General features: G+C 41.3%; 1 protein-coding gene across 1 annotated transcript in view; it reads left to right on the forward strand.

Annotated features, from left to right (window-relative positions):
* The first annotated feature begins 5,478 nt into the window (after positions 1-5,478).
* Positions 5,479-26,518, forward strand: part of LOC140191644 (regulator of G-protein signaling 22-like) — a 151,057-nt gene continuing 130,017 nt past the window's right edge. The window contains exons 1-2 of the mRNA XM_072249277.1: positions 5,479-5,530; positions 24,123-24,151. Coding sequence (XP_072105378.1) covers positions 5,494-5,530; positions 24,123-24,151 — 66 coding nt within the window. The 5' untranslated portion in view covers positions 5,479-5,493. The remainder of the gene's footprint in view (positions 5,531-24,122; positions 24,152-26,518) is intronic.

Here is a 26,518-nt window from a genome sequence, read left to right on the forward strand (position 1 = left end):
CATTTGTTTAGAGAACTATTATGCGCTTGTCAAATGGTTTAAAAATAATAAGTACTTTATTGATCCTGAGTGGGGAAATTATTTTGTTACAGCAGCAACATTTAAAAACATAATATAATGTATAGCATAATAGCAATGTGCAATACTGTACAATAATGTATGAAATAATGGAACAAACTATTGTACTATGATGAATGTTCTCCTATCGCACAGAAATGAACTGTTGTATATTAGGGAGAAAGCTTTGAAAATTCAGCCTGGGGCTGAGGCTGCACACTAAGCCAAATACATTTAGGATACACACATGCAATAAACTTGAAATGTCACCACAGTACCAATACAATATGGGATGCAATTTTCTTTAGTCCTGTGGCTTTTCCCCATTGCTGTCTTTTTTTCTGGCATCATTTGTTCTCTGAGCTTGATTCAGATTTATTTATCACGTGTCCATCAAAACATCAATGATATGCATTATGTGCATTAACAACCAGCCAGTGTGAAACTAAAACTAATTTATTTACAGCATATTTCTCAATCTTTTCATAATTAATGTCTAGAAGAATAAGGGGTGATGTCAACACATTTGGATGCAGTGGCCACTCCAGGTCCAATCAAAGGTGTAATTGATCAGCTTCATGTCTTTTTTATGATCACACGATGCTGCTGGACATTAAGAACATCAAGTACTGCAGGACTATCCCATCAGCAATTTGCTCAATAGCAATGGAGCTGGACCTATTGTATACCATTATTGTGTTGTTGCCTGGACTTGTTGCATACTGTTGCTGTGCCAATACAGTGTGATGTTTTTATTGTGCTCACAACACACTGAATATTAGTAATGTGTACTGCAAGACAGGTTCATTGTGTTGCCTCAGTTGTGCAGGTTGCATCTTTCTGCTGCCCTGGGAGGAGATGCCACAACAGGTGTGTGAGACAGAGGCCTCAGTGGGTATGCTGGAATCTGTATTGAGTTGCAAACTGGCAGTGCCGTGCGCCCCCACCCCGAATCGGTGCTCCCTCTGGTGTCCGCTTGCTGGAAAAACAAGCTGGACCCAAACAACTTGCCATCAATCTTGTATAGGCCATGCCACTCAGGGACTTCGGCAATATTTGTTTTTCTTTGTGACTATGTTTTTCTGCTAGTGTAACCATTTGTGCTATGTCCAGTGTGCTGTTGGTAATGTATTTTGCAGCTTGGCCCCAGAGGAACACTGTTACATCTGGCTGTATTCATGTATGGTGGAATGATAATTAAACTTGAACTTGGTTGAACCTATCGACTATTGAAAGGCCTAGCTAAGGTGGACATGGAGAGGATTTTGTTTCCTATAGTGGGACAGTCTAGAACCAAGGACACACTTAAGAATATAAGGAAGTCCTTTTAGAACAGAGATGAGGAATAATTTTAGCCAGAGGGTGGTGCATCTATGAATTCATTGCTGCAGATGGCTGTGGAGGCCAAGTCATTGGGTACATTTAAAGCAGAGGTTAATAGGTTCTTGTTCATAAAAATGTAAAGGGAAAAAGGCATGGGATTGAAAGGAATAATAAATCAGCCATGATGGGATTGTAAAATTCTGCTCCTGTGTCTTATGGGCACTGAGGTGGGGGAAGGGATTCAGGGTCCTGGATCACTGGGATCTCTTTTGGGGTAGAGCTGACCTATGTCCTATGAGTGATGGGTTGCATTTGTATCCTAGCAGAGAAATTTGTTATTTTCATCATGTGTTTTGTAATTGAAATAAAACAAAGTCTGGAATAACGTATCAAACTTTGCGTTTACTTTAAATGAGGTCTGCACTTATCATGTGGTAGCATGATGTATGTAATTCATTTACCTTTACATATAACCTGCAGTGAATTATTTAAATAAACAAGAATGCTTAATCAAACACATTTATAATATTACTCAAATATTACTGACATACTAAATGTACAGCATTCTGCCCTGCTTAGCTATAAGCTCCAACTCTATAGAAAGCATTTCAACTATATACGCAGTGTACTATATAATACAACTACTAGATACAGACATCCACAGCATAGTAATTTTTCAAGTTGTCACATTCATACCTAAAGATTTACTCGCTATGGAGGCTTTCTTACTCTTGTGGGATAACTTTTCCTGACCAGGGGGATCACTGCTTGGCAGGTGAGACTTGTGGCTGTGGAAGAATCTCATGTACTGGGGCCTCAGGTGGTTGTAGGAGCTGACTCTGGCACTGTGGGAAGTAGTTCTGACAGCTCTGGACACCTGTCCTTTTTTTTTTCTCTTCTTTCTAGTTTGTGCATCTTAATCTTGGGAAGGTGCATTTAGTTCACTGGAGTATTCTCTTATTAATCCTTCTGTTACTCCCTTTACAATCTGATCTCTACTCTTGGTTTCCTCATCCACAACATCACCCGATGAATCCTCTGCTTTTCTATCCCCACATGGAGTTCATACAATAACCTTAATGCATGAGGAGTAGATTCCGATTCTTCATACTCACAAAAAAAAATGCTTGCAATATTCCTGAAGCTCATTGAACTCTCCAGCTTAAAACCAAGCTATATTTTTAAAACTAACTGCCTGATTAACATATCAGAAGCTTTCTCAGATATGTTGCTTACAAAAACCATTGTAGTCAAATACCTGCTTTCATCACGTTCATGCTTTCTCTGAGCAGCATAGCCCTCCCTTGGTTCAAAATGCTTTCTAACCAGAGGTACAGAGGTTGGCACCAACAGCTGTTTGCCCTCTTGGGCAATGGCTCATGGTGTTCAGCATGGAGAGAGTTGTGGCATCATACAGTACCTTCCTTAATTCACTTTTAGTTGACTCTATTACAGGGGACATGGCATGCAAATCATGAATGGATCTCAGCTGCTCATGATTCCACAATGCTGGTCCTCCTGTTTTTACCATATTCAAGTTCAATGTGGTTTTTGTTCTTTGTTAGGAATGTCATTCCCACAGGAGTTAAGATTTCTCCAGTATAAGTTCTTACTTGGATATCTGCAAGCTTCAGTTCAGTATCTTTGAAATGCCATTCAAACTTATTTTGTGAAATGGCTAAAAAAGCCAAGGCAGTGTGCAATTTCATTTTAATGAATTTGCTGTTCACTTCTGGTGAAAGCCATATTGTCTCCTGTTAATTTTCACTGTATATATTTCAAGGCTACCCAACCCTGTGTCATTCTCATCATTATCAGATTTTGCACCAACAGCACTACAGATTAGTGCTCTTTTTGGAACTGAAACTTGACTTTTTCTCTTTTCCTCTTCCCTGTGCAGTCCAATTACTTTTGTCATGCTCTTTGTATGTGTCCTAATTGATGGCATTTTCAGCAGTTTTGCCTTTAAGTCTGCATTGGTCTGGTGAGTGTGAGGCCCTGCCACAGTGTTAATACAATTTGTTCAACTAAGCCATTTTCTGTTTAGACATTGCAATTTTGTTTATGCTTACTTTCATTCCTGACTGCAACTCAATTGCATCTCTGTCTGCTATTTCCATTGATACAGCTATTGCAACTGCTCTTTTAAATGAAATTTGTACTTCAGTTAGGAGCTATTTTTCAATGCTTTCTTGTAAGATTCCCCAAATGAAATAATCTCCCAGTGCATCACTGAACTGACAATACTCAGACACCTTCAATTCAGCCACATATGCTGAATTGGATTTCCCTTTTGGTTCCACTTATGGAATCTAAAGTCCTCTGCAATCAACAATGGTTTTGGTTTTAAATTTTTCAGCGTTACTTTCACAATATCAACAAAGCTCATTTCAGCTGGTTTGGTTGCAGCAATCAAATATCTAATCAATCTGTATGCTTCTAAATCCAATGCACTCAGCAAAATTGGCATTCAATTCTCATTAGCTATTTCATTTGCTTCAAAAATATTGCTCAATACACTCAGAATACAGGAACCAGTTATCTGTTGTGCAATGGAACGTGTCAATCTTTCCGATATAGCTGACCATTTCTGTTTGTTTTTGTTTATTATTATTATCATCCGGTACTCACTGTTTAGGAACCCGTCAATTCTACCGTTTTCTGCCTTTTTTAAGAACTCAATTGTCTTTCCTTTTGCAAAGAAAACATGCTGCTCTGAAGAAAAAAAAATGTGCTGTGCTTTTTAAAACCCCTACCATTTCTCACTGAGCTTTTCTTTAACTCAAATGTTTCACTGACAAGGGAGTCAGGAATAATATATCTAACTTCAAATATACTTTAAGCAAGGTGTACACATATCACGTGGTAGCATCATGACATATGCAATTCACTTATTTTTGCAAAAAACTTGTAATGAATTATTCAAACAAACAAGAATGCTTAATCAAACAATACATTTACAATGCTATTCAAATACTGCTGGAGTATTGACAACACTAAGGAAGGTTTAGATTAGATTGGCAGAGCAGTGTCACTCAAGTGAAGTCACTGAGAAGACAGGAACCAAAGTGTGTAGAGCTAGCAATCAGGATAGCCATGTTTACAATGAAGGGTCAGACAGGACCACTGCCTTAAATTACATCTATTTCAATGCACACAGCTTGACTGGTAAAACAGATGAAATGAGATTGTAGATTGCCTTAGGGATTGGCTTATGGGGAGAAGGAAAAAGAATGGGGTTGAGAGGGATAATAAATCAACTATGATGGGATGGTGGAGAACACTCGATGGGCTGGATGGCCTAATTCTGCTTTTATGTCAAAGTTTTATTAATGTTTCAGAATTAATAAAGTTACTGCTAAAACAGTATGTATCAAGTCCAAATCTTATTCAGTGAGGATTAATTAAGGAAATGGATGATAGCATTACTGCTAAAACAAGATGTATCAGGTCTAAATCTGATGCAGTGATGATTATGTAAATTATACTGTATAAAATTTCTTTCCCTTTCCCCTCACTCTTTAAACTGCAACGGCCTTCCTTAGCTCACGAATTGGGGTTGTGATTTGCTGCTTTGTGACGTTTGATCACTTGCTGGTGTTCTCAAACAAAGCGAAAGCAGTGTTGGAAAGATCAGCGGTGAGGGCCAAGGGAGCAACAGATGTTTAGCAGGTCTGGACTACAGTTTAGGTTACGGGGCAGACACAGATCTCGCTGGCGGTCGCAGACATTGAAATTTGCCTGGTCATATAGATGTTAAAATTGTCAACTGAGCAGACAGGTTAGAGAATTTTGGTATCCCAGTTGAAGGACGAAGATTGCGAGAGCATTTGTTTGTTTAGGTCGCGATTAAAGTTTCTCCGTCTACCTCCATAGCAACACAATTCGACACAAAACTGCTGCTCTCATTGGGCGGGCTCAACATCACCCATGTGCCTATTTCCTGCTGAAAATTACAAAAGAAATTAATTGCAACGTGCGATATTCCACAAGCAGAACTGAAAGCCGAAATTCTTCCTTTTCTAATTGCGCTTTCCCCCCCCCCCTCGGGAACATTTACAATCGGTGCCGAAATTGCGGTAATCGAGGTTGCACGGAACCCAGACGTTGCCGATGGAGCAAGAAAACGTGTCAGGCAAATTGAGCACAGGTAAGGTGATGGCAGGGAACAACACTCTTTGGGAATTAGATTTCTCAGTCCCACCGTTTGTTCACCCGTCCCTTTTCACTTGAACTTCAGCGAAGAGTCTGATGTGCCAAATGAATGTTCAGCAAGTTTCCACTCAGTGGCCTCTGGTACCTAATAAAGTTGCCATCGAGCGTATGTCCGTGATCTTCTGCTGCAGTAGTCCATCCACGTCAAGGTTCGACATGTTGTGCATTCAGAGATGCTATTCTCCACACCACTACTGTAATGCCTGGTTATTTGAGTTACTGTTCCCTTCCAGCCAGCTTGAACCAATCGGGCCATTCTCCTCTGACTTCTCATTAACCAGGTGTTTTCGCCCACAGAACTGCCAGTCACTGGATTTTTGTTTTGTTTTTCTCACCATTCTCTAAACTCTAGAGACTATTGTGCCTGAAAATCCCAGGAGATAGTAGCTTCTACCAAACTCAAGCCACCTGTCAGGCACCAACAAGGTTAAGGTCACTTTCATCCCCATTCTGATGTTTGGTCTGAAAAAACATCTGAACTTCTTGACTATGTCTACATGGGCTTTTATGCACTGAGTTGCTGCCACATGATTGGCTGGTTAGATATTTGCATTTACAAGCAGGTGTACAGGTGTACCTAGTAAAGTAGCTACCGAGTGTAATTACTGGTGTGTAACTTTAAAATGGGAAATATCATTAATTTCAATGGCGTGTTTTTAATGCTGTTTGAGATTTATCACAAGCTCTTTTATTCATTTGTACAGGTTAGATACATTTTAGAAAGTCAAAGATTTGACAATATATTTAGAATCGCTGTAATTTAATTATTTCCAATTACTGATTCCCCAATCCCACCCTCTAAGTGACAAGCAATGAATTTAGCTACTCTCTCCCTTTCAATGGAACTTTAGAAACTTTTACTATAAATCATTTTGTATTATTTGCTACTTTTTATTCTTTGCTAGTTCATAGCCATATTCTGTTTTCTTCATCATTCTTTGCATGTTTCTAAAAAATATTCCAAATCTTCTTGCCTGCCATTAATCCTTGCAACATTGTATTGTACGTCTAAAAACAGTGGTGGATATGCCCCAGTCCATCACAAGAAAAGCCCTCCCCATCATTGAGCACATTTACAAGGAATGCTGCTACGAGAAAGCAGTATCCATCATCAAGGGCCCCCATAATCCAGGCCATGCTCTCTTCTCTCATCTACCACTAGGCAAGGGGTACAGGCACTTTAGGTCCCACACCACCAGGTTCAGGAAGCCTACAACCCTATGACCATCAGGCTGCTGAACCAGAGTGGATAACTTCAGTCAACTGAACATTCAATTAAATTCCAAAACCTATGGATTCACTTTCATGTTCTCATTACTACTTACTTAATAATTTTTTTTGTATTTGCACACTTTGTCTTCTTTTGCACATTGGTTGTTTGTCAGTCTTTAGTTTTCCATTGATTCTATTGTACTTTTTTGTTTTATTGTGAATGTCCACAAGAAAATGAATCTCAGGGTAGTATTTGGTGACGTATATATACTTTGATGATAACTTTGCTCTGAACTTTGAACTCCTCCTTTCTATAGAACTGTAGAAACAACTTTTACCGTGTATTACTTGCTACTATTTATTAATTACCAGTTTAAAGCCATATTCTATTTTCTTGTTTAGTTTGCACTCTTTGCCTGGGCAGAGTCATAGAACACAACAGCACAGAAACAGGCCCTATGGTCCATCTAGTCTGCGCCAAACCATTAATCTGCCTAGTCCTATCGACCTGCACCTGGACCATAGCGGCCACATACCCTTTCGTCCATGAACATATCTAAATTTCTCTTACATTTTGAAATCGACTCCGCATCTACTGTTTCCACTGGCAGCTTGTTTTACACTCGTAACTCCCTGAGTGAAAAAGATCCCCCTCATGTTCCCCTCAAATATTTCACTTTTCACCCTTAACCCATGACCTCCATTTGTAGTAGAGCTACAGTAGAAAAAGCCTGCTTGTATTTACCCTATCTATACCCCTCATAATTTGTTTACCTCTATCAAATCTCCCCTCAATCTTCTACGCTCCAGGGAATAAAGTCCAAACTTGTTCAACCTTTCCCTATAACTCAGGTCCTAAAGTCCTGGCAACATCCTTGTAGATATTCTCTGCACTCTTTCAATCTTATTTACATCTTTCCTCTATGTAGGTGACCAAAACGGCACACTATGCTTAGACGTCATCAATGTCCTGTACAATTTCAACTTAACATTCCAACTCCTGTACTCAATACATTGATTTATGAAGGTCAATCTGCCAAAAGCTTCCCTTATGACCCTATCTACCTGTGACACCATTTTCGAGGAGTTATGGATCTCTATTTCCAGATCCCTCTGTTCTATTGCACTCCTGAGTGTCGTACTGGTCATGTATTGAGTGACCTACCCAGGTCAGTCTTCCCAAAGTGCAACACCTCACGTTTGTCTGAATTAAATTCCATCTGCCATTTTTCAGCCCATTTTTCCAACTAGTCTAGTTCCCACTGCAGGCTTTGCTAATCTTCTTCGCTGTCAACTACATCCTCAATCTTGGTGTCATCCGCAAATTAGCTGATCCAGTTTACTACATTATCATCCAGATTGTTGATAGAGATGATAAACAACAACAGACCCAGCACCGATTCCTGCAACTCTGCACTAGTCACAGGCCTCCAGTCAGGGAGGCAGCCATCTACAACCACTCTCTGACTTCTTCCTCGAAGCCAATGTCTAATCCAATTTACTACCTCATCGTGAATGCCAAGACCAAACTCCCATGTGGGGCCTTGTTGAAGGCCTTGTGAAAGTCTTTGTATACGACTTCTACTGCCTTACCTTCATTAACTTTCTTGATAACTTCCTCGAAAAACAGTATAAGATAGGCTGGACATGAGTTACCACACAGAAAGCCATGATGACTGTCCCTAATCAGTCTCTGTCTGTTCAAACACTTATATACCGTATCTGGTTCCTTAGAGTACTTTCCAATAACTTTCCCACTACTCACATCAGGCTCACTGGCCTATAATTTCCTTTCTTAAACAATGGAACACCATTATCTATTCTCTTATCCTCCAGCACCTCACCTGTAGCTAAGGATGCTTTAAATATTTCTGCTAGGGCCCCTGCAATTTCTGCCTCCCTCAGGGTTCAAGCGAACACTTTGTCAGGCCCTGGGAATTATCCACCTTAATTTGCTTCAAGATTGTAATCACCTCCTTCTCTGTAATCTGTATAAGATCATGACCTCACATCTTTCGATTCTGTGCCCATCTCCTGAGTAAATACAGATGCAAACATTCCATTTAAAATAACCCCCATCTCTTCGGCTCTCAGCATGTTACCAGTCTGATCTTCCAGAGAACCAATTTTGTCCCTTGCTATCCTTTTGCTCTTAATATATCTGCAGAAGCCCTTAGAATTCTCCTTCATCTTACCTGCTACAGCAATCTCATTATTGTCTTTTAGCTCTCCTGATTTCTTTCTTAAGTGTTCTCTTGCATTTCTTATACTTCTCATGTACCTCATTTGTTCCTGCCTGCCTATACCAGCTAGGTACCTCCCTTCTTTTTCTTAACCAGAGCCTCAATATTTCTCAAAAGCAAAGGTTCCATGTTATCCTTGCTTTTTATCCTGTACATACAAAATCTGTACTCTCAAAATGTCACTTTTAAAGGCCTCCCCCTTACCAAGTACACCTTTGCCAGAAAACAACCTGTCCTAATCCACAATTGCCAGATCCTCTCTGATACCATCAAAGTTGGCCTTTCTCTAATTTAGAATCTCAATCTGAGGACCAGGCCTATCCTTTTCCATAACTACCATGAAACTAATGGCATTATGTCATTAGATGCAAAATGTTCCCCTGCACAAACTTCTGTCACCTGCCCTGTCTCATTCCCTAATAAGAGATCTTGTATCAACTCTCTAGTTGGGAAACTTTCTTGAACATATTTGACAACTGCTTTCCCATCCAGTCCTTTTACATATGGGAGTCCCAGTCAATATATGGAAAGTTAAATTTGCCTATTATCACAGCCTTATGTTTCTTTCAACCGTCACTGATCTCTCTACAAATTTACTGCTCTAAATCCGGCTGATTGATGGGTGGTCTATAATATAATCCAATTAATATGGTCATACCTTTCTTATTCCTTAGTTCTACCCATAAAGCCTCACTAGACGAGCTTTCCAGTCTGTCCTAACTGTGCACTGACATGGCATTTTGCCTGACAAGTAATGCCGTCCCTCCCCCTTTAATCCCTCCCACTCTATCATGTCTGGAACAATGTGTCCTGCCCCAGTTCTAAATAAAATCTAAATGTACGTGACTGCCATTAATCCTTGCAACATTGTATGTCTTCTTTCAGTCTTCAGTGGGGCCTTTCTCACTGGAATATACCTCTGGTGAGACAAATGAAGTATCTTCTTAAACGAGTATCCCTGCTGACCCATAGTCTTTAATCTTAAATATATTCCCAGTCCATTTTGTCAACTCTGTCTGCATTCTTCCACTAATGCCTATGCCTCCCATTTACAAGTGTCATTAGCTGTGTGACTAAAACTCTGCTGTGTACTGTAGTTAGAATCTTTTCTCCCCTTGACTTGAGTCATAGATTTTCTTTTCCTTTTTGCTCACTTCTATGAGCTTCATTCAGTCAAATTATAATTCTGTTCAGAGCCTTCTGCTTCTTCAAAGCCAACTGTGGAACGTAGCTATGTTCGGTAATTTAACACAATGCCTTTTTCCCCCAACCCTCTACCTTCCCCATCACATGGTTTCACTTATCACCTGCCAGCTTGTACTCCGTCCCTTCCCTCCACCTTCTTATTCAGGCTTCTTCCCTCTTCCTTTCCAGCCCTAATGAAGGGCCTCGGCACAAAACACCGTGATTATTCTCCTCCATAGTTGCTGCTGGATCTGTTAAGTTCCTCTGACATTTTGTGTGTGTTACTCGACATTTCCAGCATTTGTAGGATCTCTTGTGTTTATGATTTGATTTCTTTGTGTTAGTCTTGAACACTTTTGCAATATTCCTTTCGTCAGTGCATTGACAAGTCTCACTGATCTCTGTGATAAACTAAATGTGTGCTTAGTATTGTATTTCATAAAGCCCCCAACACACAAGTGAGAACTGTTATTGCCATCCACGTACAGATGAACAAATACATTTCATAGATAAAGTCTTATCAGTGTTGACTCCTGCCAACTCAAAATAAATCAACTCTGCCCATCAGTAGCTGTCATGGTTGACTGTCATAGCTCACTACACATTTCATCAAGCCCAAAGTCACCAATACTTTGCATGACTATGATTTCAAGTTCAAATATCAACTTCAAGTGATTTTAAATTAATGCTTTTAAGTTTGGCTCTTTGGGGTGGATGCAGTTACAATGATCCGGTGCTCCTGGTGCGGCCTCCCCTACATCGGTGAAACCCGACGCAGATTGGGGGACCGCTTCATCGAGCACCTCCGCTCCGTCCGCCACAACAGACAGGATCTCCCGGTTGCCACGCACTTCAACTCTGCTTCCCATTCCCATTCGAATATGTCCATACGTGGCCTCCTCTACTACCATGATGAGGCTAAACTCAGGTTGGAGGAGCAACACCTCATATACCGTCTAGGTAGTCTCCAGCCCCTTGGTATGAACATAGAATTCTCCAACTTCCGGTAATTCCCTCCCCTCCCTTCCCCTATCCCTATTTCACTCTACCCCTTCCGCCAGATGCCTATCACCTCCCTCATGGTTCTGCCTCCTTCTACTACCCATTGTGTTTTCCCCTATTCCTTCTTCACCTTTCCTGCCTATCCCCTCCCTGCTTTCCCTCCCCCACCCCTTTATCTTTCCCCTTACTGGTTTTTCACCTGGAACCTACCAGCCTTCTCCTTCCCTTCCTCCCCCCACCTTCTTTATAGGGCCTCTGCCCCTTCCCTCTTCAGTCCTGACGAAGGTTTCCGGCCCGAAACGTTCACTGATCATTTCCACGGATGCTGCCCAACCTGCTGAGTTCCTCCAGCGTGTTGAGAGTGTTGCTTTGACCCCAGCATCTGCAGAGTATTTTGTGTGTAGAATGATGCTATTACAGCTCAGGGCGTTGGAATTTGTTGTACAATCCCGACATCCTCTGTTGGGAGACAATATGTCCTCCACTGCGTGTATTTTATCCAGGTGCTCTGGTTTCCTCCCACAGTCCAAAGACACAACAGCTAATGGGTTAATTGGTCATTATAAATTGTTCTGTGACTAGGCTAAGTTTAAATCTGGAGTTGCTAGTGGTGTGGTGGAACAGGGGGATCTGAGAATACAGATGCATAATTCCTTGAAAGTGGCATCACAGGTAGATGGGGTCATAAAGGAAGCTTTTGGCACATTGGCCTTCATAAATTGAAGTACTGAGTACAGGAATTGGGATGTTAGAGTGGTGATGCCAATTTCAGTGTATTATGTGTAATTCTGGTCATCTATCGGCGGGAAAGGGATCAATAAGATTGAAAGAATACAGAAAATGTACAATGTAGGACTTGATGAACCGAGTTACACGGAAAGGTTGAATGAGACCAACAGACATAAGAGCAGAATTCGGCCACTTGGCCCAATGTATCTGCTCTGCCATTCCACCATGGCTGATTTATTATCCATCTCGTTTGATTCGAAGAAGGAGTCTGAGAGTCTGAGTGGGAGTGCCGAGAAAGACATTTTTGAAATTTTCGTTATTTTTTTTTCTCCAACGGCGTTCTGAGAGGCGGGACTGCGCAGGCGTGTGACGTCGGGCTGTGCAGCGCGGCAGATTTAAAAGGAACAGAGCCTCATAGAGCGGGCAGCGGAGTTTGCGGGCTGCGGAGTGAGCCGGGAGCAGAGTGAAGACTTAAGGGCTTCGGCTCAACGGGCTTAGGCGGAAACAGGCGAGGAAGGTTTGGCATTCATTTTCTGTTGTTATTTGAGGAGAGGGGCAGTATGAGTGTGAGGGCAGTTTGTTGTTCTCGGTGTCGGATGTTGGAGGCCCTGGAGTCTCCAAGCCTCCCGGACGTCTACATCTGCGCCAAGTGCATCGAGATGCAGCTCCTAAGGGACCGCGTTACGGAACTGGAGCTGCAGCTCGATGACCTTCGTCTGGTCAGGGAGAGTGAGGAGGTGATAGAGAGGAGTTGCAGGCAGGTGGTCACGTCGGGGCCACAGGAGGCAGACAAGTGGGTCACGGTTAGGAGGGGGAAAGGGAAAAGTCAGGTAATAGGGAGTACCCCGGTGGCTGTGCCCCTTAACAACAGGTACTCCTGTTTGAGTACTGTTGGGGGGGACAGCTTACCCGGGGGAAGCGACAGTGGCCGTGCCTCCGGCACAGAGTCTGGCCCTGTAGCTCAGAAGGGTAGGGCAAGGAAGAGGAGGGCAGTTGTGATAGGGGACTCGATAGTAAGGGGGTCAGATAGGCGATTCTGTGGACGCAGTCCAGAGACCCGGATGGTAGTTTGCCTCCCTGGTGCCAGGGTCCGGGATATTTCTGATCGTGTCCAAGATATCCTGAAGTGGGAGGGTGAGGGGCCAGAGGTCGTGGTACATATAGGTACCAATGACATAGGTAGGAAAAGGGATGAGGTCCTGAAAGGAGAATATAGGGAGCTAGGAAGGGAGTTGAGAAAAAGGACTGCAAAGGTAGTAATCTCGGGATTACTGCCTGTGCCACGCGACAGTGAGAGTAGGAATGCGATGAGGTGGAGGATAAATGCGTGGCTGAGGAATTGGGGCAGGGGGCAGGGATTCAAGTTTTTGGATCATTGGGACCTCTTTTGGCGCAGGCGTGACCTGTACAAAAAGGACGGGTTACACTTGAATCCTAGGGGGACCAATATCCTGGCAGGGAGATTAGCGGGGGCTACTGAGGTGACTTTAAACTAGAATGGTTGGGGGGCGGGAATCAAATTAAAGAGGCTAAGCATGAGGAGGTTAGTTCACAACAGGGGGATGGGAACCAGTGCAGAGAGACAGAGGGGTGTAAAGTGAGGGTAGAAGCAAAAAGTACTAAGGAGAAAAGTAAAAGTGGCAGGCCGACAAATCCAGGGCAAGCATTAAAAAGGGCCACTTTTCAACATAATTGTATAAGGGCTAAGAGAGTTGTAAAAGAGCGCCTGAAGGCTTTGTGTGTCAATGCAAGGAGCATTCGTAATAAGGTGGATGAATTGAAAGTGCAGATTTTTATTAATGATTATGATATAGTTGGGATCACAGAGACATGGCTCCAGGGTGACCAGGGATGGGAGCTCAACGTTCAGGGATATTCAATATTCAGGAGGGATAGACATGAGGGAAGGGGAGGTGGGGTGGCGTTGCTGGTTAAAGAAGAGATTAATGCAATAGAAAGGAAGGACATAAGCCAGGAAGATGTGGAATCGATATGGGTAGAGCTGCGTAACACTAAGGGGCAGAAGACGCTGGTGGGAGTTGTGTACAGGCCACCTAACAGTAGTAGTGAGGTCGGAGATGGTATTAAACAGGAAATTAGAAATGTGTGCAATAAAGGAACAGCAGTTATAATGGGTGACTTCAATCTACATGTAGATTGGGTGAACCAAATTGGTAAAGGTGCTGAGGAAGAGGATTTCTTGGAATGTATGCGGGATGGTTTTTTGAACCAACATGTCGAGGAACCAACTAGAGAGCAGGCTATTCTGGACTGGGTTTTGAGCAATGAGGAAGGGTTAATTAGCAATCTTGTCGTGAGCGGCCCCTTGGGTAAGAGTGACCATAATATGGTGGAATTCTTCATTAAGATGGAGAGTGACAGAGTTAATTCAGAAACAAAGGTTCTGAACTTAAAGAGGGGTAACTTTGAAGGTATGAGATGTGAATTAGCTAAGATAGACTGGCAAATGACACTTAAAGGATTGACGGTGGATATGCAATGGCAAGCATTTAAAGGTTGCATGGATGAACTGCAACAAATGTTCATCCCAGTTTGGCAAAAGAATAAATCAAGGAAGGTAGTGCACCCGTGGCTGACAAGAGAAATTAGGGATAGTATCAATTCCAAAGAAGAAGCATACAAATTAGCCAGAGAAAGTGGCTCACCTGAGGACTGGGAGAAATTCAGAGTTCAGCAGAGGAGGACAAAGGGCTTAATTAGGAAGGGGAAAAAAGATTATGAGAGAAAACTGGCAGACAACATAAAAACGGACTGTAAAAGCTTTTATAGATATGTAAAAAGGAAAAGACTGGTAAAGACAAATGTAGGTCCCCTGCAGACAGAAACAGGTGAATTGATTATGGGGAGCAAGGACATGGCAGACCAATTGAATAATTACTTTGGTTCTGTCTTCACTAAGGAGGACATAAATAATCTTCCAGAAATAGTAGGGGACAGAGGGTCCAGTGAGATGGAGGAACTGAGCGAAATACATGTTAGTAGGGAAGTGGTGTTAGGTAAATTGAAGGGATTGAAGGCAGATAAATCCCCAGGGCCAGATGGTCTGCATCCCAGGGTGCTTAAGGAAGTAGCCCAAGAAATAGTGGATGCATTAGTGATAATTTTTCAAAACTCGTTAGATTCTGGACTAGTTCCTGAGGATTGGAGGGTGGCTAATGTAACTCTACTTTTTAAAAAAGGAGGGAGAGAGAAACCGGGGAATTATAGACCGGTTAGCCTAACGTCGGTGGTGGGGAAACTGCTGGAGTCAGTTATCAAGGATGTGATAACAGCACATTTGGAAAGCGGTGAAATGATCGGACAAAGTCAGCATGGATTTGTGAAAGGAAAATCATGTCTGAGGAATCTCATAGAATTTTTTGAGGATGTAACTAGTAGAGTGGATAGGGGAGAACCAGTGGATGTGGTATATTTGGATTTTCAGAAGGCTTTTGACAAGGTCCCACACAGGAGATTAGTGTGCAAACTTAAAGCACACGGTATTGGGGGTAAGGTATTGGTGTGGGTGGAGAGTTGGTTAGCAGACAGGAAGCAAAGAGTGGGAATAAACGGGACCTTTTCAGAATGGCAGGCGGTGACTAGTGGGGTACTGCAAGGCTCAGTGCTGGGACCCCAGTTGTTTACAATATATATTAATGACTTGGATGAGGGAATTAAATGCAGCATCTCTAAGTTTGCGGATGACACGAAGCTGGGTGGCAGTGTTAGCTGTGAGGAGGATGCTAAGAAGATGCAGGGTGACTTGGATAGGTTGGGTGAGTGGGCAAATTCATGGCAGATGCAATTTAATGTGGATAAATGTGAAGTTATCCACTTTGGTGGCAAAAATAGGAAAACAGATTATTATCTGAATGGTGGCCGATTAGGAAAAGGGGAGGTGCAACGAGACCTGGGTGTCATTATACACCAGTCTTTGAAAATGGGCATGCAGGTACAGCAGGCGGTGAAAAAGGCGAATGGTATGCTGGCATTTATAGCGAGAGGATTTGAGTACAGGAGCAGGGAGGTACTACTGCAGTTGTACAAGGCCTTGGTGAGACCACACCTGGAGTATTGTGTGCAGTTTTGGTCCCCTTATCTGAGGAAAGACATCCTTGCCATAGAGGGAGTACAAAGAAGGTTCACCAGATTGATTCCTGGGATGGCAGGACTTTCATATGAAGAAAGACTGGATGAACTGGGCTTGTACTCGTTGGAATTTAGAAGATTGAGGGGGGATCTGATTGAAACGTATAAGATCCTAAAGGGATTGGACAGGCTAGATGCAGGAAGATTGTTCCCGATGTTGGGGAAGTCCAGAATGAGGGGTCACAGTTTGAGGATAGAGGGGAAGCCTTTTAGGACCGAGATTAGGAAAAACTTCTTCACTCAGAGAGTGGTGAATCTGTGGAATTCTGAGTTGGATGATCAGCCATGATCATAATAAATGGCGGTGCAGGCTCGAAGGGCCAAATGGCCTACTCCTGCACCTATTTTCTATGTTTCTATGTTTCTCAATCCCTTTGACGCCCTAACTAATCAAAATCATATCAACCTCTGCTTTAAATATACTCAATGACATAGCCTCCACTGCTGTCCGTGGCAATGAATTCCACAGATTCACCACCGTCTGGCTAAAGAAATTCCTTCTCATCTCTGTTCTAAATGTATGTCCCTCTATTCTGAGGCTGTGCCCTCTGGTCCTAGACTCACCCACTATAGGAAACATCCTCTCCACTTCCACTCTGTATATTCAAGAGGTTTCAATGAGATCCCCCCATTCTTCTAAACTCCAATGAGTACAGACCCAGAGCCATCAAACACTCCTCATATGTTAACCCAATCACAAACAAGAGAAAATCTGCAGATGCTGGAAATCCAAGCAACACACACAAACTGCTGGAGAAACTCAGCAGGCCAGGCAGCATCTATGGAAAAGAGTACAGTCAATGTTTCAGGCCGAGACCTTTCTGCCGAAGGGCCTTAGCCTGAAAAATCAACAGTACTCTTTCCATAGTTGCTGCCTGGCCTGCTGAGTTCCACCAGCATTTTGTGTGTCTTTCTTATACATTAACCCATTTATTCTGGGAGTCAATCTCGTGAAGCTGCTCAGGACCCTCTCTAACATCAGCAATTCTTTTCTTAGTTAAGGGGCCTAAAACTGCTCACAATAATTTAGTGCAGTCTGACCAATGCCTTATAAAGCCTCAGCATCACATCCTTGCTGTTGTATTCTAGTCCTCTCGAAATGGACTCAACCTACAAGTTAACCTTTAGGGAATCCCGCACAAGCACTCCCAAGTCTCTTTGCACCTGTGATTTTTGAAATTTCTCCCCATTTAAAAAATAGTCTACACCATTACTCCTTCTACCAAAGTGCATGACCATACACTTCCCTACGTAATATTCCACCTGCCACTTCTTTGCCCATTTTCCCAATTCATCCAAGTCCTTCTGCAGTCTCTCTGCTTCCTCAACACTACCTGCCCCTCCACCTATCTTTGTATTGTTTGCAAACTTAGCTACAAAGCCATCAATTCCACCAACCAAATAGTTGACATACAACGTGAAAATGAGTGGTCCCAATACCGACCCCTGCAAAACACCAGTTGTCACCAGCAGCCAGCCAGAATAGGCCCCTTTTATTCTGACTCTTTATATCCTGCCGATCAGCCAACCTTCTATCCACACTAGTATTTTTCCTGTAATACCATGGGTTCCTATCTTGTTAAGCAGCGTCAAGTGGAGCAACTTATCAAAGACTTTCTAAAAATCCAAGTAAACAACATCTACTGATTGTTATGGACTTTGTCTATTATGCCTGTTTTTTTCTCAAATAATTCCAACAGATTTGTCAGACAAGATTTCCCCTTAAGGTCTACTTTATCATGTGCTTCCGAGTACACCAAAACCTCATCCTTAATAATGGACTCCAACATCTTCCCAATCACTGAAGTCAGGCTAACTGGCCTATAATTTCCCTTCTTCTGCATCCCCCCACTTCTTAATGAATGGAGTAACATTTGCAATTTTCCAGTTCTCTGGCATTACAAGGATTACTCCTTAATGATAATGATCAATTAGGCACAGAGAGAATCTGTATTCTCTGAGAAGTACCCTTATTATCTCAACAAAAAACTGCATGAAGTTACACAACCAAATATGTGCACACCTTGTAAGTTTCTCTAACCTCCCATGAACAGTCAAAGAATAGGAAAGGTTATATCCAGGAAATGGGGTCTATGCTGCAATGTGGGGTCCTCCGCATCCCCGATCGTTGGTCTCTGGAGAGTTGTGGCTGGCTCACATTCGAAGCCTCTCCTTCCCTTATCAGTTCATATGGTGCATTTCAGTCTTGATGGCTTGAGGTCATCTGACCTATGTCACCTTCCTATTGGCTCTAGTCCAATCCAGCATCCATTTATTACCCTCTTCCGCAAGTAACAACTGGTAATTTATGGCTCTTTGTTCTAAATCAGTTACCAAACCAGTAACTACTTTGAATCCCAAGAGTCTGCGTCACTTAATACTTAATTTTCCTTATCAGCGTGTGTCTTAATAACTTGTATACGCTTAGTCCATTGATGGATTATCTGCCTTGCCTCCTCTACTACTCATGTCCAGTCTGCAGTCAAGTGAGGGATTAGTGGTAAGTCGGTAACAACATAATGGTCCATATCACTGTGCTGGATTGTGAGGTTCTCCTTTGTTACCACGTCCACTGTTAACTGAGGCAAAGTTTGTCCTCCAATAGTCAGATTTAAAGTTACATTCCCAATGGTGACATTATAACTTTCCAAAGGGCACGGTTTCCATCTCTTGGTATAACTTGTAGCTACTGTTGCTATATATCTATCCCACTAATGCATATTGCATGAAAGACTGATTGATTATTCACTTGCAAAATAGAGAATGAATAATTTTCTTAAGTACTGAAACCACAATTTGTAAATTTATGCCTTGTCATTTCTTCTGGACAAGACCAGTGGTCTCCCCCTTGATGACTCCCTGGCCTTCTCCCCGTAAACTTTGATGCCATGTCCAATCAAGAACCTTTCACGCTCTGCCTTAAATACGCCCAGTGACCTGGCCTCCACAGCTGCCTGGGGTGAAAAAATCCACAAATTCACCACCCTCTCTCTGGTCAAGACCAGTGGTCTCCCAGAGAGACTACATCTGGCTAAAGATCTATCCATTTCCCAGTACCATTCATAACAATAGGAAGTGTTGGTGGGTTACTGAAGGATATCAAAGCCTTCTCATGATATTTGTCCACATTGTGAATCCTTTTCAAAGGGTAGGTTAACTGCACCAACATAAAACCTTCATTTACCATCATCACAGGTACCCAGTAATCTATTGGTTAGTGTAAGACTTTGAAAGTGACACGAGGGTCCCTTTTCTCCAACCCATTCTTTTAGCTACTCGTTTGATACCCAATTTGGTACTTGATGGACATTAAGTAGTAACGAATTTGTGCCAATCATGGCAAGCATTCAACTAGTATATGTAGCACAGATCTCACTCTTATGTGTTTCTTTAGAAGTGAGGTCCATTAAAGATGGTTTGAAAAATCAATTAGAAGAAATGGGACTTGAGAGGGAGAATCTCAATAAACCAAAACGTTTTCTAAACTGTAACCAAGTCCTCAATGTATGTTTAACCACCACATTGTCCATTAGTTTATTTAAAGATAAAGGAAGCGAGGATCTGAGTAAACAAATAATGGAAAATTTTATAACAGAGTTGACTTCCAAAGAAACCCATATAAGGCAATTCTCATGGTTAATGTAATATATCCGGAATGTAATATTACGTATATTAACTGCCCAATAATATAACCTAAAATTGGGTAGGGCAAATCTTTAATTGACTCATCTTTTAAAGAATGGGATAGATATAGATTGGGTATTAAACGATTTCAGGATTTGTTTGATGGAGGGAATCACTCTTTTGTGCAACTTTCAACGAAATTTAACCTTTCCAACACTCACTTTTTTCCATACTTACAGATTAGAGATTTTTTAAGATCTCAATTACTTACATTTCCTACAAGTCCAGATAAGAATATAATAGATACAATTTTTAATCTGAAACCCTTTGACAACAGTTCAATATCTTACATTTATGGTCTACTGTTGGGACTGAAAATGACCTCTATGGAGAAAATTAATGGAGACTGGGGAAAGGATTTACAGATTTTCATATCTGATGAGAGCTGGAAGATTATTTTAAAATTGATTAATTTTTCATCATTATGTGCTCGTCATTCTTTATTACAATTCAAAGCGGTACATAGAGTTCACGTGTCTAAAGACAAGCTGTCCCGTTTCTACGCAGATATTTCCCCTTACTGTGATAGTTGTACTAATGGAGTGGCCACACTAATTCATATGTTTTGGACTTGTCCGAGCCTTGAAAAATTCTGGAAAGATGTATTTCAAAATTTTTCTGCACTTTTCAATGTCAGCTTTAAGCCCAACCATTTGTCTGCCTTGTTTGGTATTGTTGAGGATAGTGTTACAAAATTGAAGCTATCTAATTTACGGGTATTGGCCTTTATGTCTCTTATGGCCAGGAGAGCGATCTTGCTCAAGTGGAAGGACCCACTCATGTTCGATGGCTACTTGACGTTATGTTGTACCTTGATCTAGAGAAGATTCGTTGTACGATTTCTGATTCCAAACATGATTTTCTAATGTTATGAGGACCCTTTCTGAATTATTTTCACAATCTTTGAACTGTTATTAAAGTATGGATCTGAGCCATTATTATTATAATATCATATGGTAATGTATTTATCTTTTTTCTTTTTTTTTTTTACCAACCAGCTCATTTTGGTAGTGGGGGTAGATTTTTTTAAATAAAATACAATTATTTTATTCTATTTCATTTCATAATTCAATCTTTTTTTATACATGATTGTTTTGGAATATGGGATACTGTGATCATATTACTGTGATTTAAATGTAATGTAATTCGTATTATTTACTTGTATCCTTATGAATTTTGTATTTGTATTCATGTAATTTATATAATATCAATAAAAATATTGGAAAAAGGAAAAAAAAGAAAGAAGTGAGGTCCATGCTATCAGATTCAGAAATTTAAGTGCATCCCGAGTTACCTGGATGCACACTGACCAATTTCATTAGTCTGTATCTGATCCTGATAATTTTCTCCAGTAATATCCTACATGTTTTTGCTGAAGGGACTGTATCTGGTTTTCTAATTCTACTACGTACCTGAGGTATTGATCATGGCTACCCCTGAGGCAGAACTCCTCTCTTCCTTCGACTTTTGATAGTTCAAGCTCACTTCTGCTTAGATGTCTCCCAAGACGATGAGTAAATAACGGTCTCATTGAAGCACCATTGAGGTGCCATTATTTCAGTTCGATTAAAATATATCTGCATGTGCTGGTGTCCTGGTACCAAAGTGGTAAATTCCCCTGTGTAGACCATAAGGCCATATGACATAGGAGCAGAATTAGGCCATTTGGCCCATCAAGTCTGCTCCACCATTCAATCATGGCTGATCCTTTTTCCCCCTCCTCAACCCCTTTCCCTGGCCTTCTCCCTGTAAACTTTGATGCCATGTCCAATCAAGAACCTATCAAGCTCTGCCTTAAATACACCCAATGACCTGGCCTTCATGACTGTCTGGGGAATAAATTCCACAAATTCTCCACCCTCTGGACAAGACCAGTCATCTCCCAGAGAGACTACCTCTGGCTAAAGAAATTTCTCTGTATCTTATTTTAAGTGGATGCCCTTTATTCTGAGGCTATGCCCTCTTGTCCTAGATTCTGCCACCATGGGAAACATCCTTTCCACATCTACTCTGTCTTGGTCTTTCAACATTCGAAAGGTTTCAATGAAATACTCCCCCCATCCTTCTAAATTCCAGTGAGTGCAGAGTCCATCAGACATTCCTCATATGATAACCCTTTCATTCCAGGAATTATCCTTGTGAAACTCCTCTGAACCCTTTCCAATGCCAGCACAGCTTTTCTTAAATGAGGAGCCCAAAATTGTTCACATACTCATGGTGAGGCCTCACCAGTGCCTTACAAAGCCTCAGTATCACATCCCTGTCCTTATAAAGGCTCAGCCTCACATCCCTGTCCTTACAAAGCCTCAGCATAACATCCCTGCCCCTATATTCTAGACCTCTTGAAATGAATACAAACATTGCATTTGCCTTCCTCACCACTGACTCAACCTGCATATTAACCTTCAGAGTGTTCTGCACAAGGACTCCCAAGTCCCTTTGCATCTCAGACTTACAGATTTTCTCTCTGTTTAGAAAATAATCTGCACATTTGTTCTACCAAAGTGCATGACCATGCAATTTCAACATTGCATTTCACTTGCCACTCTCTTGCCTATTCTCCTAATACAGACATCCCACCCTGCAAAAACTCATTTCAGGGAGGTAGCACCATCAATTTGCGGGAGACTTCCGGAACTTCCGGGAGAGGTGGGATGTCTGCAATAGAGTAGCTCCTTAGCAGCTAGCCAGCTAGTTTAAATAACGTTAGCTATGCTAATGAATGAATGACACCTGTTAAACTCACCTCAACATGTCTTTTACAGTCTTAACCCACCATGGGCAATAGAAAAGTCACTGTTGCAAACAGTGCATTGAGCAACACTGTCATTATTTTGAACCCCTATTAGGCAGGGGTACACTTTAGTGTAGTCTGGGGTGACGTACGTTTTATATTTTCTTTTTTTGGAACACTCTGCCACTTGACTTGTTTTGGAAGTCTCTCACTCTTGCTCTCTCTCTATCGCGCGCACGCTCTCGCTCATGGATGCTGTCACTCGCACTCGCTTTCTTGCTCTTGCTCTCGCTCTCCCATGCTTGCTTTCTCGCTCTCACTCTCTCTCGCGCTTACTTTCTCGCTCTCGCTCTCTCTCTCTCTCTCACGCGTGTGCGCTCTCTCTCTCTCTCTCATGGTTGATCTCACTCGCGCTCGCTCTCTCACGCTTGCTTTCTTGCTCTTGCGCCTACTCTCGCGCTTTCTCTCACGCTCGCTCTCAAAAAAATCAATTACTGGGACATTGTATATAATTTGCGGGAATCAGGGAACCACTATTAATTTGCGGGAGACTCCCGAAACTTCCGGGAGAGGTGAGATGTCTGCCTAATATGTCTAAGTCCTTCTGCAGCTTTCCTGTTTCTGCAACACTATCTGTCCCTCCACCAATCTTTGTATCATCTGCAAACTTGGCAACAAAGCCATCTATTCCATCATCTAAATTATTCATTAACAGCATAAAAAGGAGCGGTCCCAACATCGACCCCTGTGGAACACCACTAGTCACTGGCAGCCAATCAGAAAAGAATTCTTTTATTCCCACTCGTTGTCTCCTACCAATCAACCAATGCCCTAACCATGTTAGTAACTTTCCTGTAATACTATGGGCTCTTAACTTGGTAAGCAGCCTCATGTGTAGCACCTTGTCAAAGGTTTCTGAAAATCCAAATATATAACATCCATGGCATTTCCTTTTGTTTATTCTACTTGTAATCTCCTCAATGAATTTCAAAAGGTTTGTCAGGCAAGATTTTCCCTAAAGGAAACCATGCTGACTTTGTCCCATCTTGTCTTGTGTCACCAAGCACTCCATAACCTTATCCCTAACAATTGACTCTAACATCTTCTCAACCTCTGAGGTCAGGCTAACTGATTGATAACTTCCTTTCTGCTGCCTTCCTCCTTTCTTAAAGAGTGGAGTGATATTAGCAATTTTCCAGTCCTCTGGCACCATGCCAGAATCCAATGATTTTTTTGAAAGATCATTATTAATGCCTCCACAATCTCTACTGCTACCACCTTCAGAACCCTAGGGTGCAGTTCATCTGGTTCAAGTGACTTGTGTACCTTTAGTTCTTTCAGCTTTCTGAGCACCTTCTCCCTTGTAACAGCAACCACACCCACTTCTCTTCCTTCACACACCAGAACATCAGGCATACTGCTAGTGTCTTCCACAGTGAAGACTGATGCAAAATACTCATTTAGTTCATCTGCCATCTCCTTGTCCCCTTTTCTATCAAGAGAAGTTTATAAATTAAATTTAATCTAATCGATTTTAAGTTAACTAGATGGTTTATGTTCCCCTGACTTTGGAATGTTTTGTTTTTCAGAGCCACCTAACGTAACACTGGATGACTTTGTAAGTATATCAAAAAGGGGTGAATTATGAGTAAGGGTGTTTTCTCCTTCGAAGGAATGTCTCCAAGCAAGGATCAAGAATCATCTATATTCACCATATAGATTTACATGTCATAGGAATTTGCTGTGGTATTTTGGCATGTAACAAAAAAAAAACAAATACATTCAACGATTATAAAGAATTATATGAAAATATATCTAGAAGCAAAAGTATGGACGTGGAATAAAATGTGCATAAGTACTTAAATGACAATATGTATTTACAATGCAAACAGCATTATAAATAGGTGGTTTAAAGTGTTTACAGTGCAATTTAGTGATGGGGATAATAGAGGGGGTGGGGGGGCTAACTAGAATGGTTAATCAAATTAACCATCTGCAGCCAAAATCCTTTAAGATGGTATGAAAACGGCAGCCAGAACATCAAACTGCAAACCCCCAACCCCCTCCATCACAATAAAATCTAACATATAGCCCACAAGAAAAAAAACAGCAATGATGACATCAAACCTCCAGCCCCCTCTCTTGCCCACAAAAAACTAACTGATCACCCATCCAGAAAAACACCAACAAGAACATCAGATCCCAAATCCCCAGTCCCCCCCACACAAAAAACTAACATATCGCAAAACTACTACATAAAAATAATACTAATATATTAAACTAATATAATGGCAGTATAGAATTGTACATCCTTTGTATTTGTTCCTAGGGCAAGGGTTTCCAACCTTCCTTATGCCATGGACCCCTGCTATTAACCGAAGGGTCCATGGACCTCAGGGTGAGAACCCCTGCCCGAGAGGAACCTCTGGACCCATAAGGAGGCCATCAAAATAATTTGTTTCTTTCCACTAGAATTACTGTAGCAAAATACTTTCACTGTACAACTCATTCCTTTCCTCTTAAGTACTTTGTGTAAGTTTTATACTATTCAGTGTAAAATAAAACTTTTTTAATTAATTTTTTATGCATTTCTACAGTAAAACTACGGGGAAAAACCCAACAACAAAATGGAGATTTATATAGTGCGAAACAAGCAAATCCAATATATAATTCATAACAATAAAAAAGCACCCAAAATAGAATTATGTAAAATTAGTATCCACCCCAACCTCCCATGAAAAAAAACCAAGGCCAACCATTTCTGTGTGTAAAAGAAAAAAAAAATTGGAGCATTCAACCCCAGAGAACTGTAAGTACATATAGGCAAAAAGAAAGTATAATGCCGACTACCAGAAGTATAATATAATTCACAACAAAAAACCGTATAACATTACAAAAAAAAAGCTGAAAGTAAGGGATTGTAGCATACTAAAAAAGGATAAACTTAACCTAAAGAAGAGTTTTGAAAATATTCAAGAAAAGGTCCCCACACCTTATGAAACTTTATGTCCGAATTGAGAAGTGAATAATTAATCTTTTCGAGGTCTAAACAGGCCATAATATCACTGAGCCATTGAGCATGAGTGGGTGGGGCAGCATCTTTCCACCTAAGAAGAACCAACCATCTAGCCAAGAGAGAGGCTAAAGATAATGTTTGGCATTTAGTTGGACTCAAGTGCATACCTACTTCACCCAAGGTGCCAAAAAGAGCAACCAGAGGGTTAGGTTCTAAATGGCAATTAAGAATATGAGATAGGGTTGAAAAAACTTCTCTCCAGAATTTCTCTAAACTAGGACAGGCCCAGTACATATGAATAAGGGAAGCCTCAGCCCCTCTACACTTATCACAAACAGGACTAATGTCGGGGTAAAACCGCGATAATTTAGTTTTAGACATATGAGCCCTGTGTGCAACCTTAAACTGCAAAAGGCAGTGATGAGCACATAGAGAGGTTGAGTTGACTGACTTAAGAATTGAATCCCAAACCGCATCAGATAAGGAGATATTTAGTTCATGTTCCCAGGCAGTTCTAATTTTATTGAAGGGGGCACGCCTCAAAATCACTAACTTATCCCGAATAGCAGATATTAAACTTTTACCCAATGAATTGATACAAAGAAGCAAGTCCAGAACATTTTTCTCAGGCATCTCAGGAAAGTTTGGTATCAAAGGGTTAATGAAATGTCTAATTTGAAGGTATCTAAAGAAATGAATATTAGGTAGATTAAACTTTACAGGCAGTTGTTGAAAAGTTGCACAACGATTATCAATGAAAAGATCTTCAAAGCGCCTAATACTCTTTCTATACCAATCGTAAAATGTGTAAATAAAACTCTTACACGGCATGCATGAAAATGCTTGTCAAGACAAAGATGGAGATATACACGATAAATGGTTTAATCAATTTCGAAGTTGCTTGCTTACATTTATAGAGCATTCCAAACATTGTAGAAGTGCAGTGAAAAAATAGATAGGCCACCCAAG

This window comes from Mobula birostris, chromosome 1, assembly GCF_030028105.1.
Source record: "Mobula birostris isolate sMobBir1 chromosome 1, sMobBir1.hap1, whole genome shotgun sequence".
In the NCBI taxonomy this organism is placed as follows: domain Eukaryota; kingdom Metazoa; phylum Chordata; class Chondrichthyes; order Myliobatiformes; family Myliobatidae; genus Mobula; species Mobula birostris.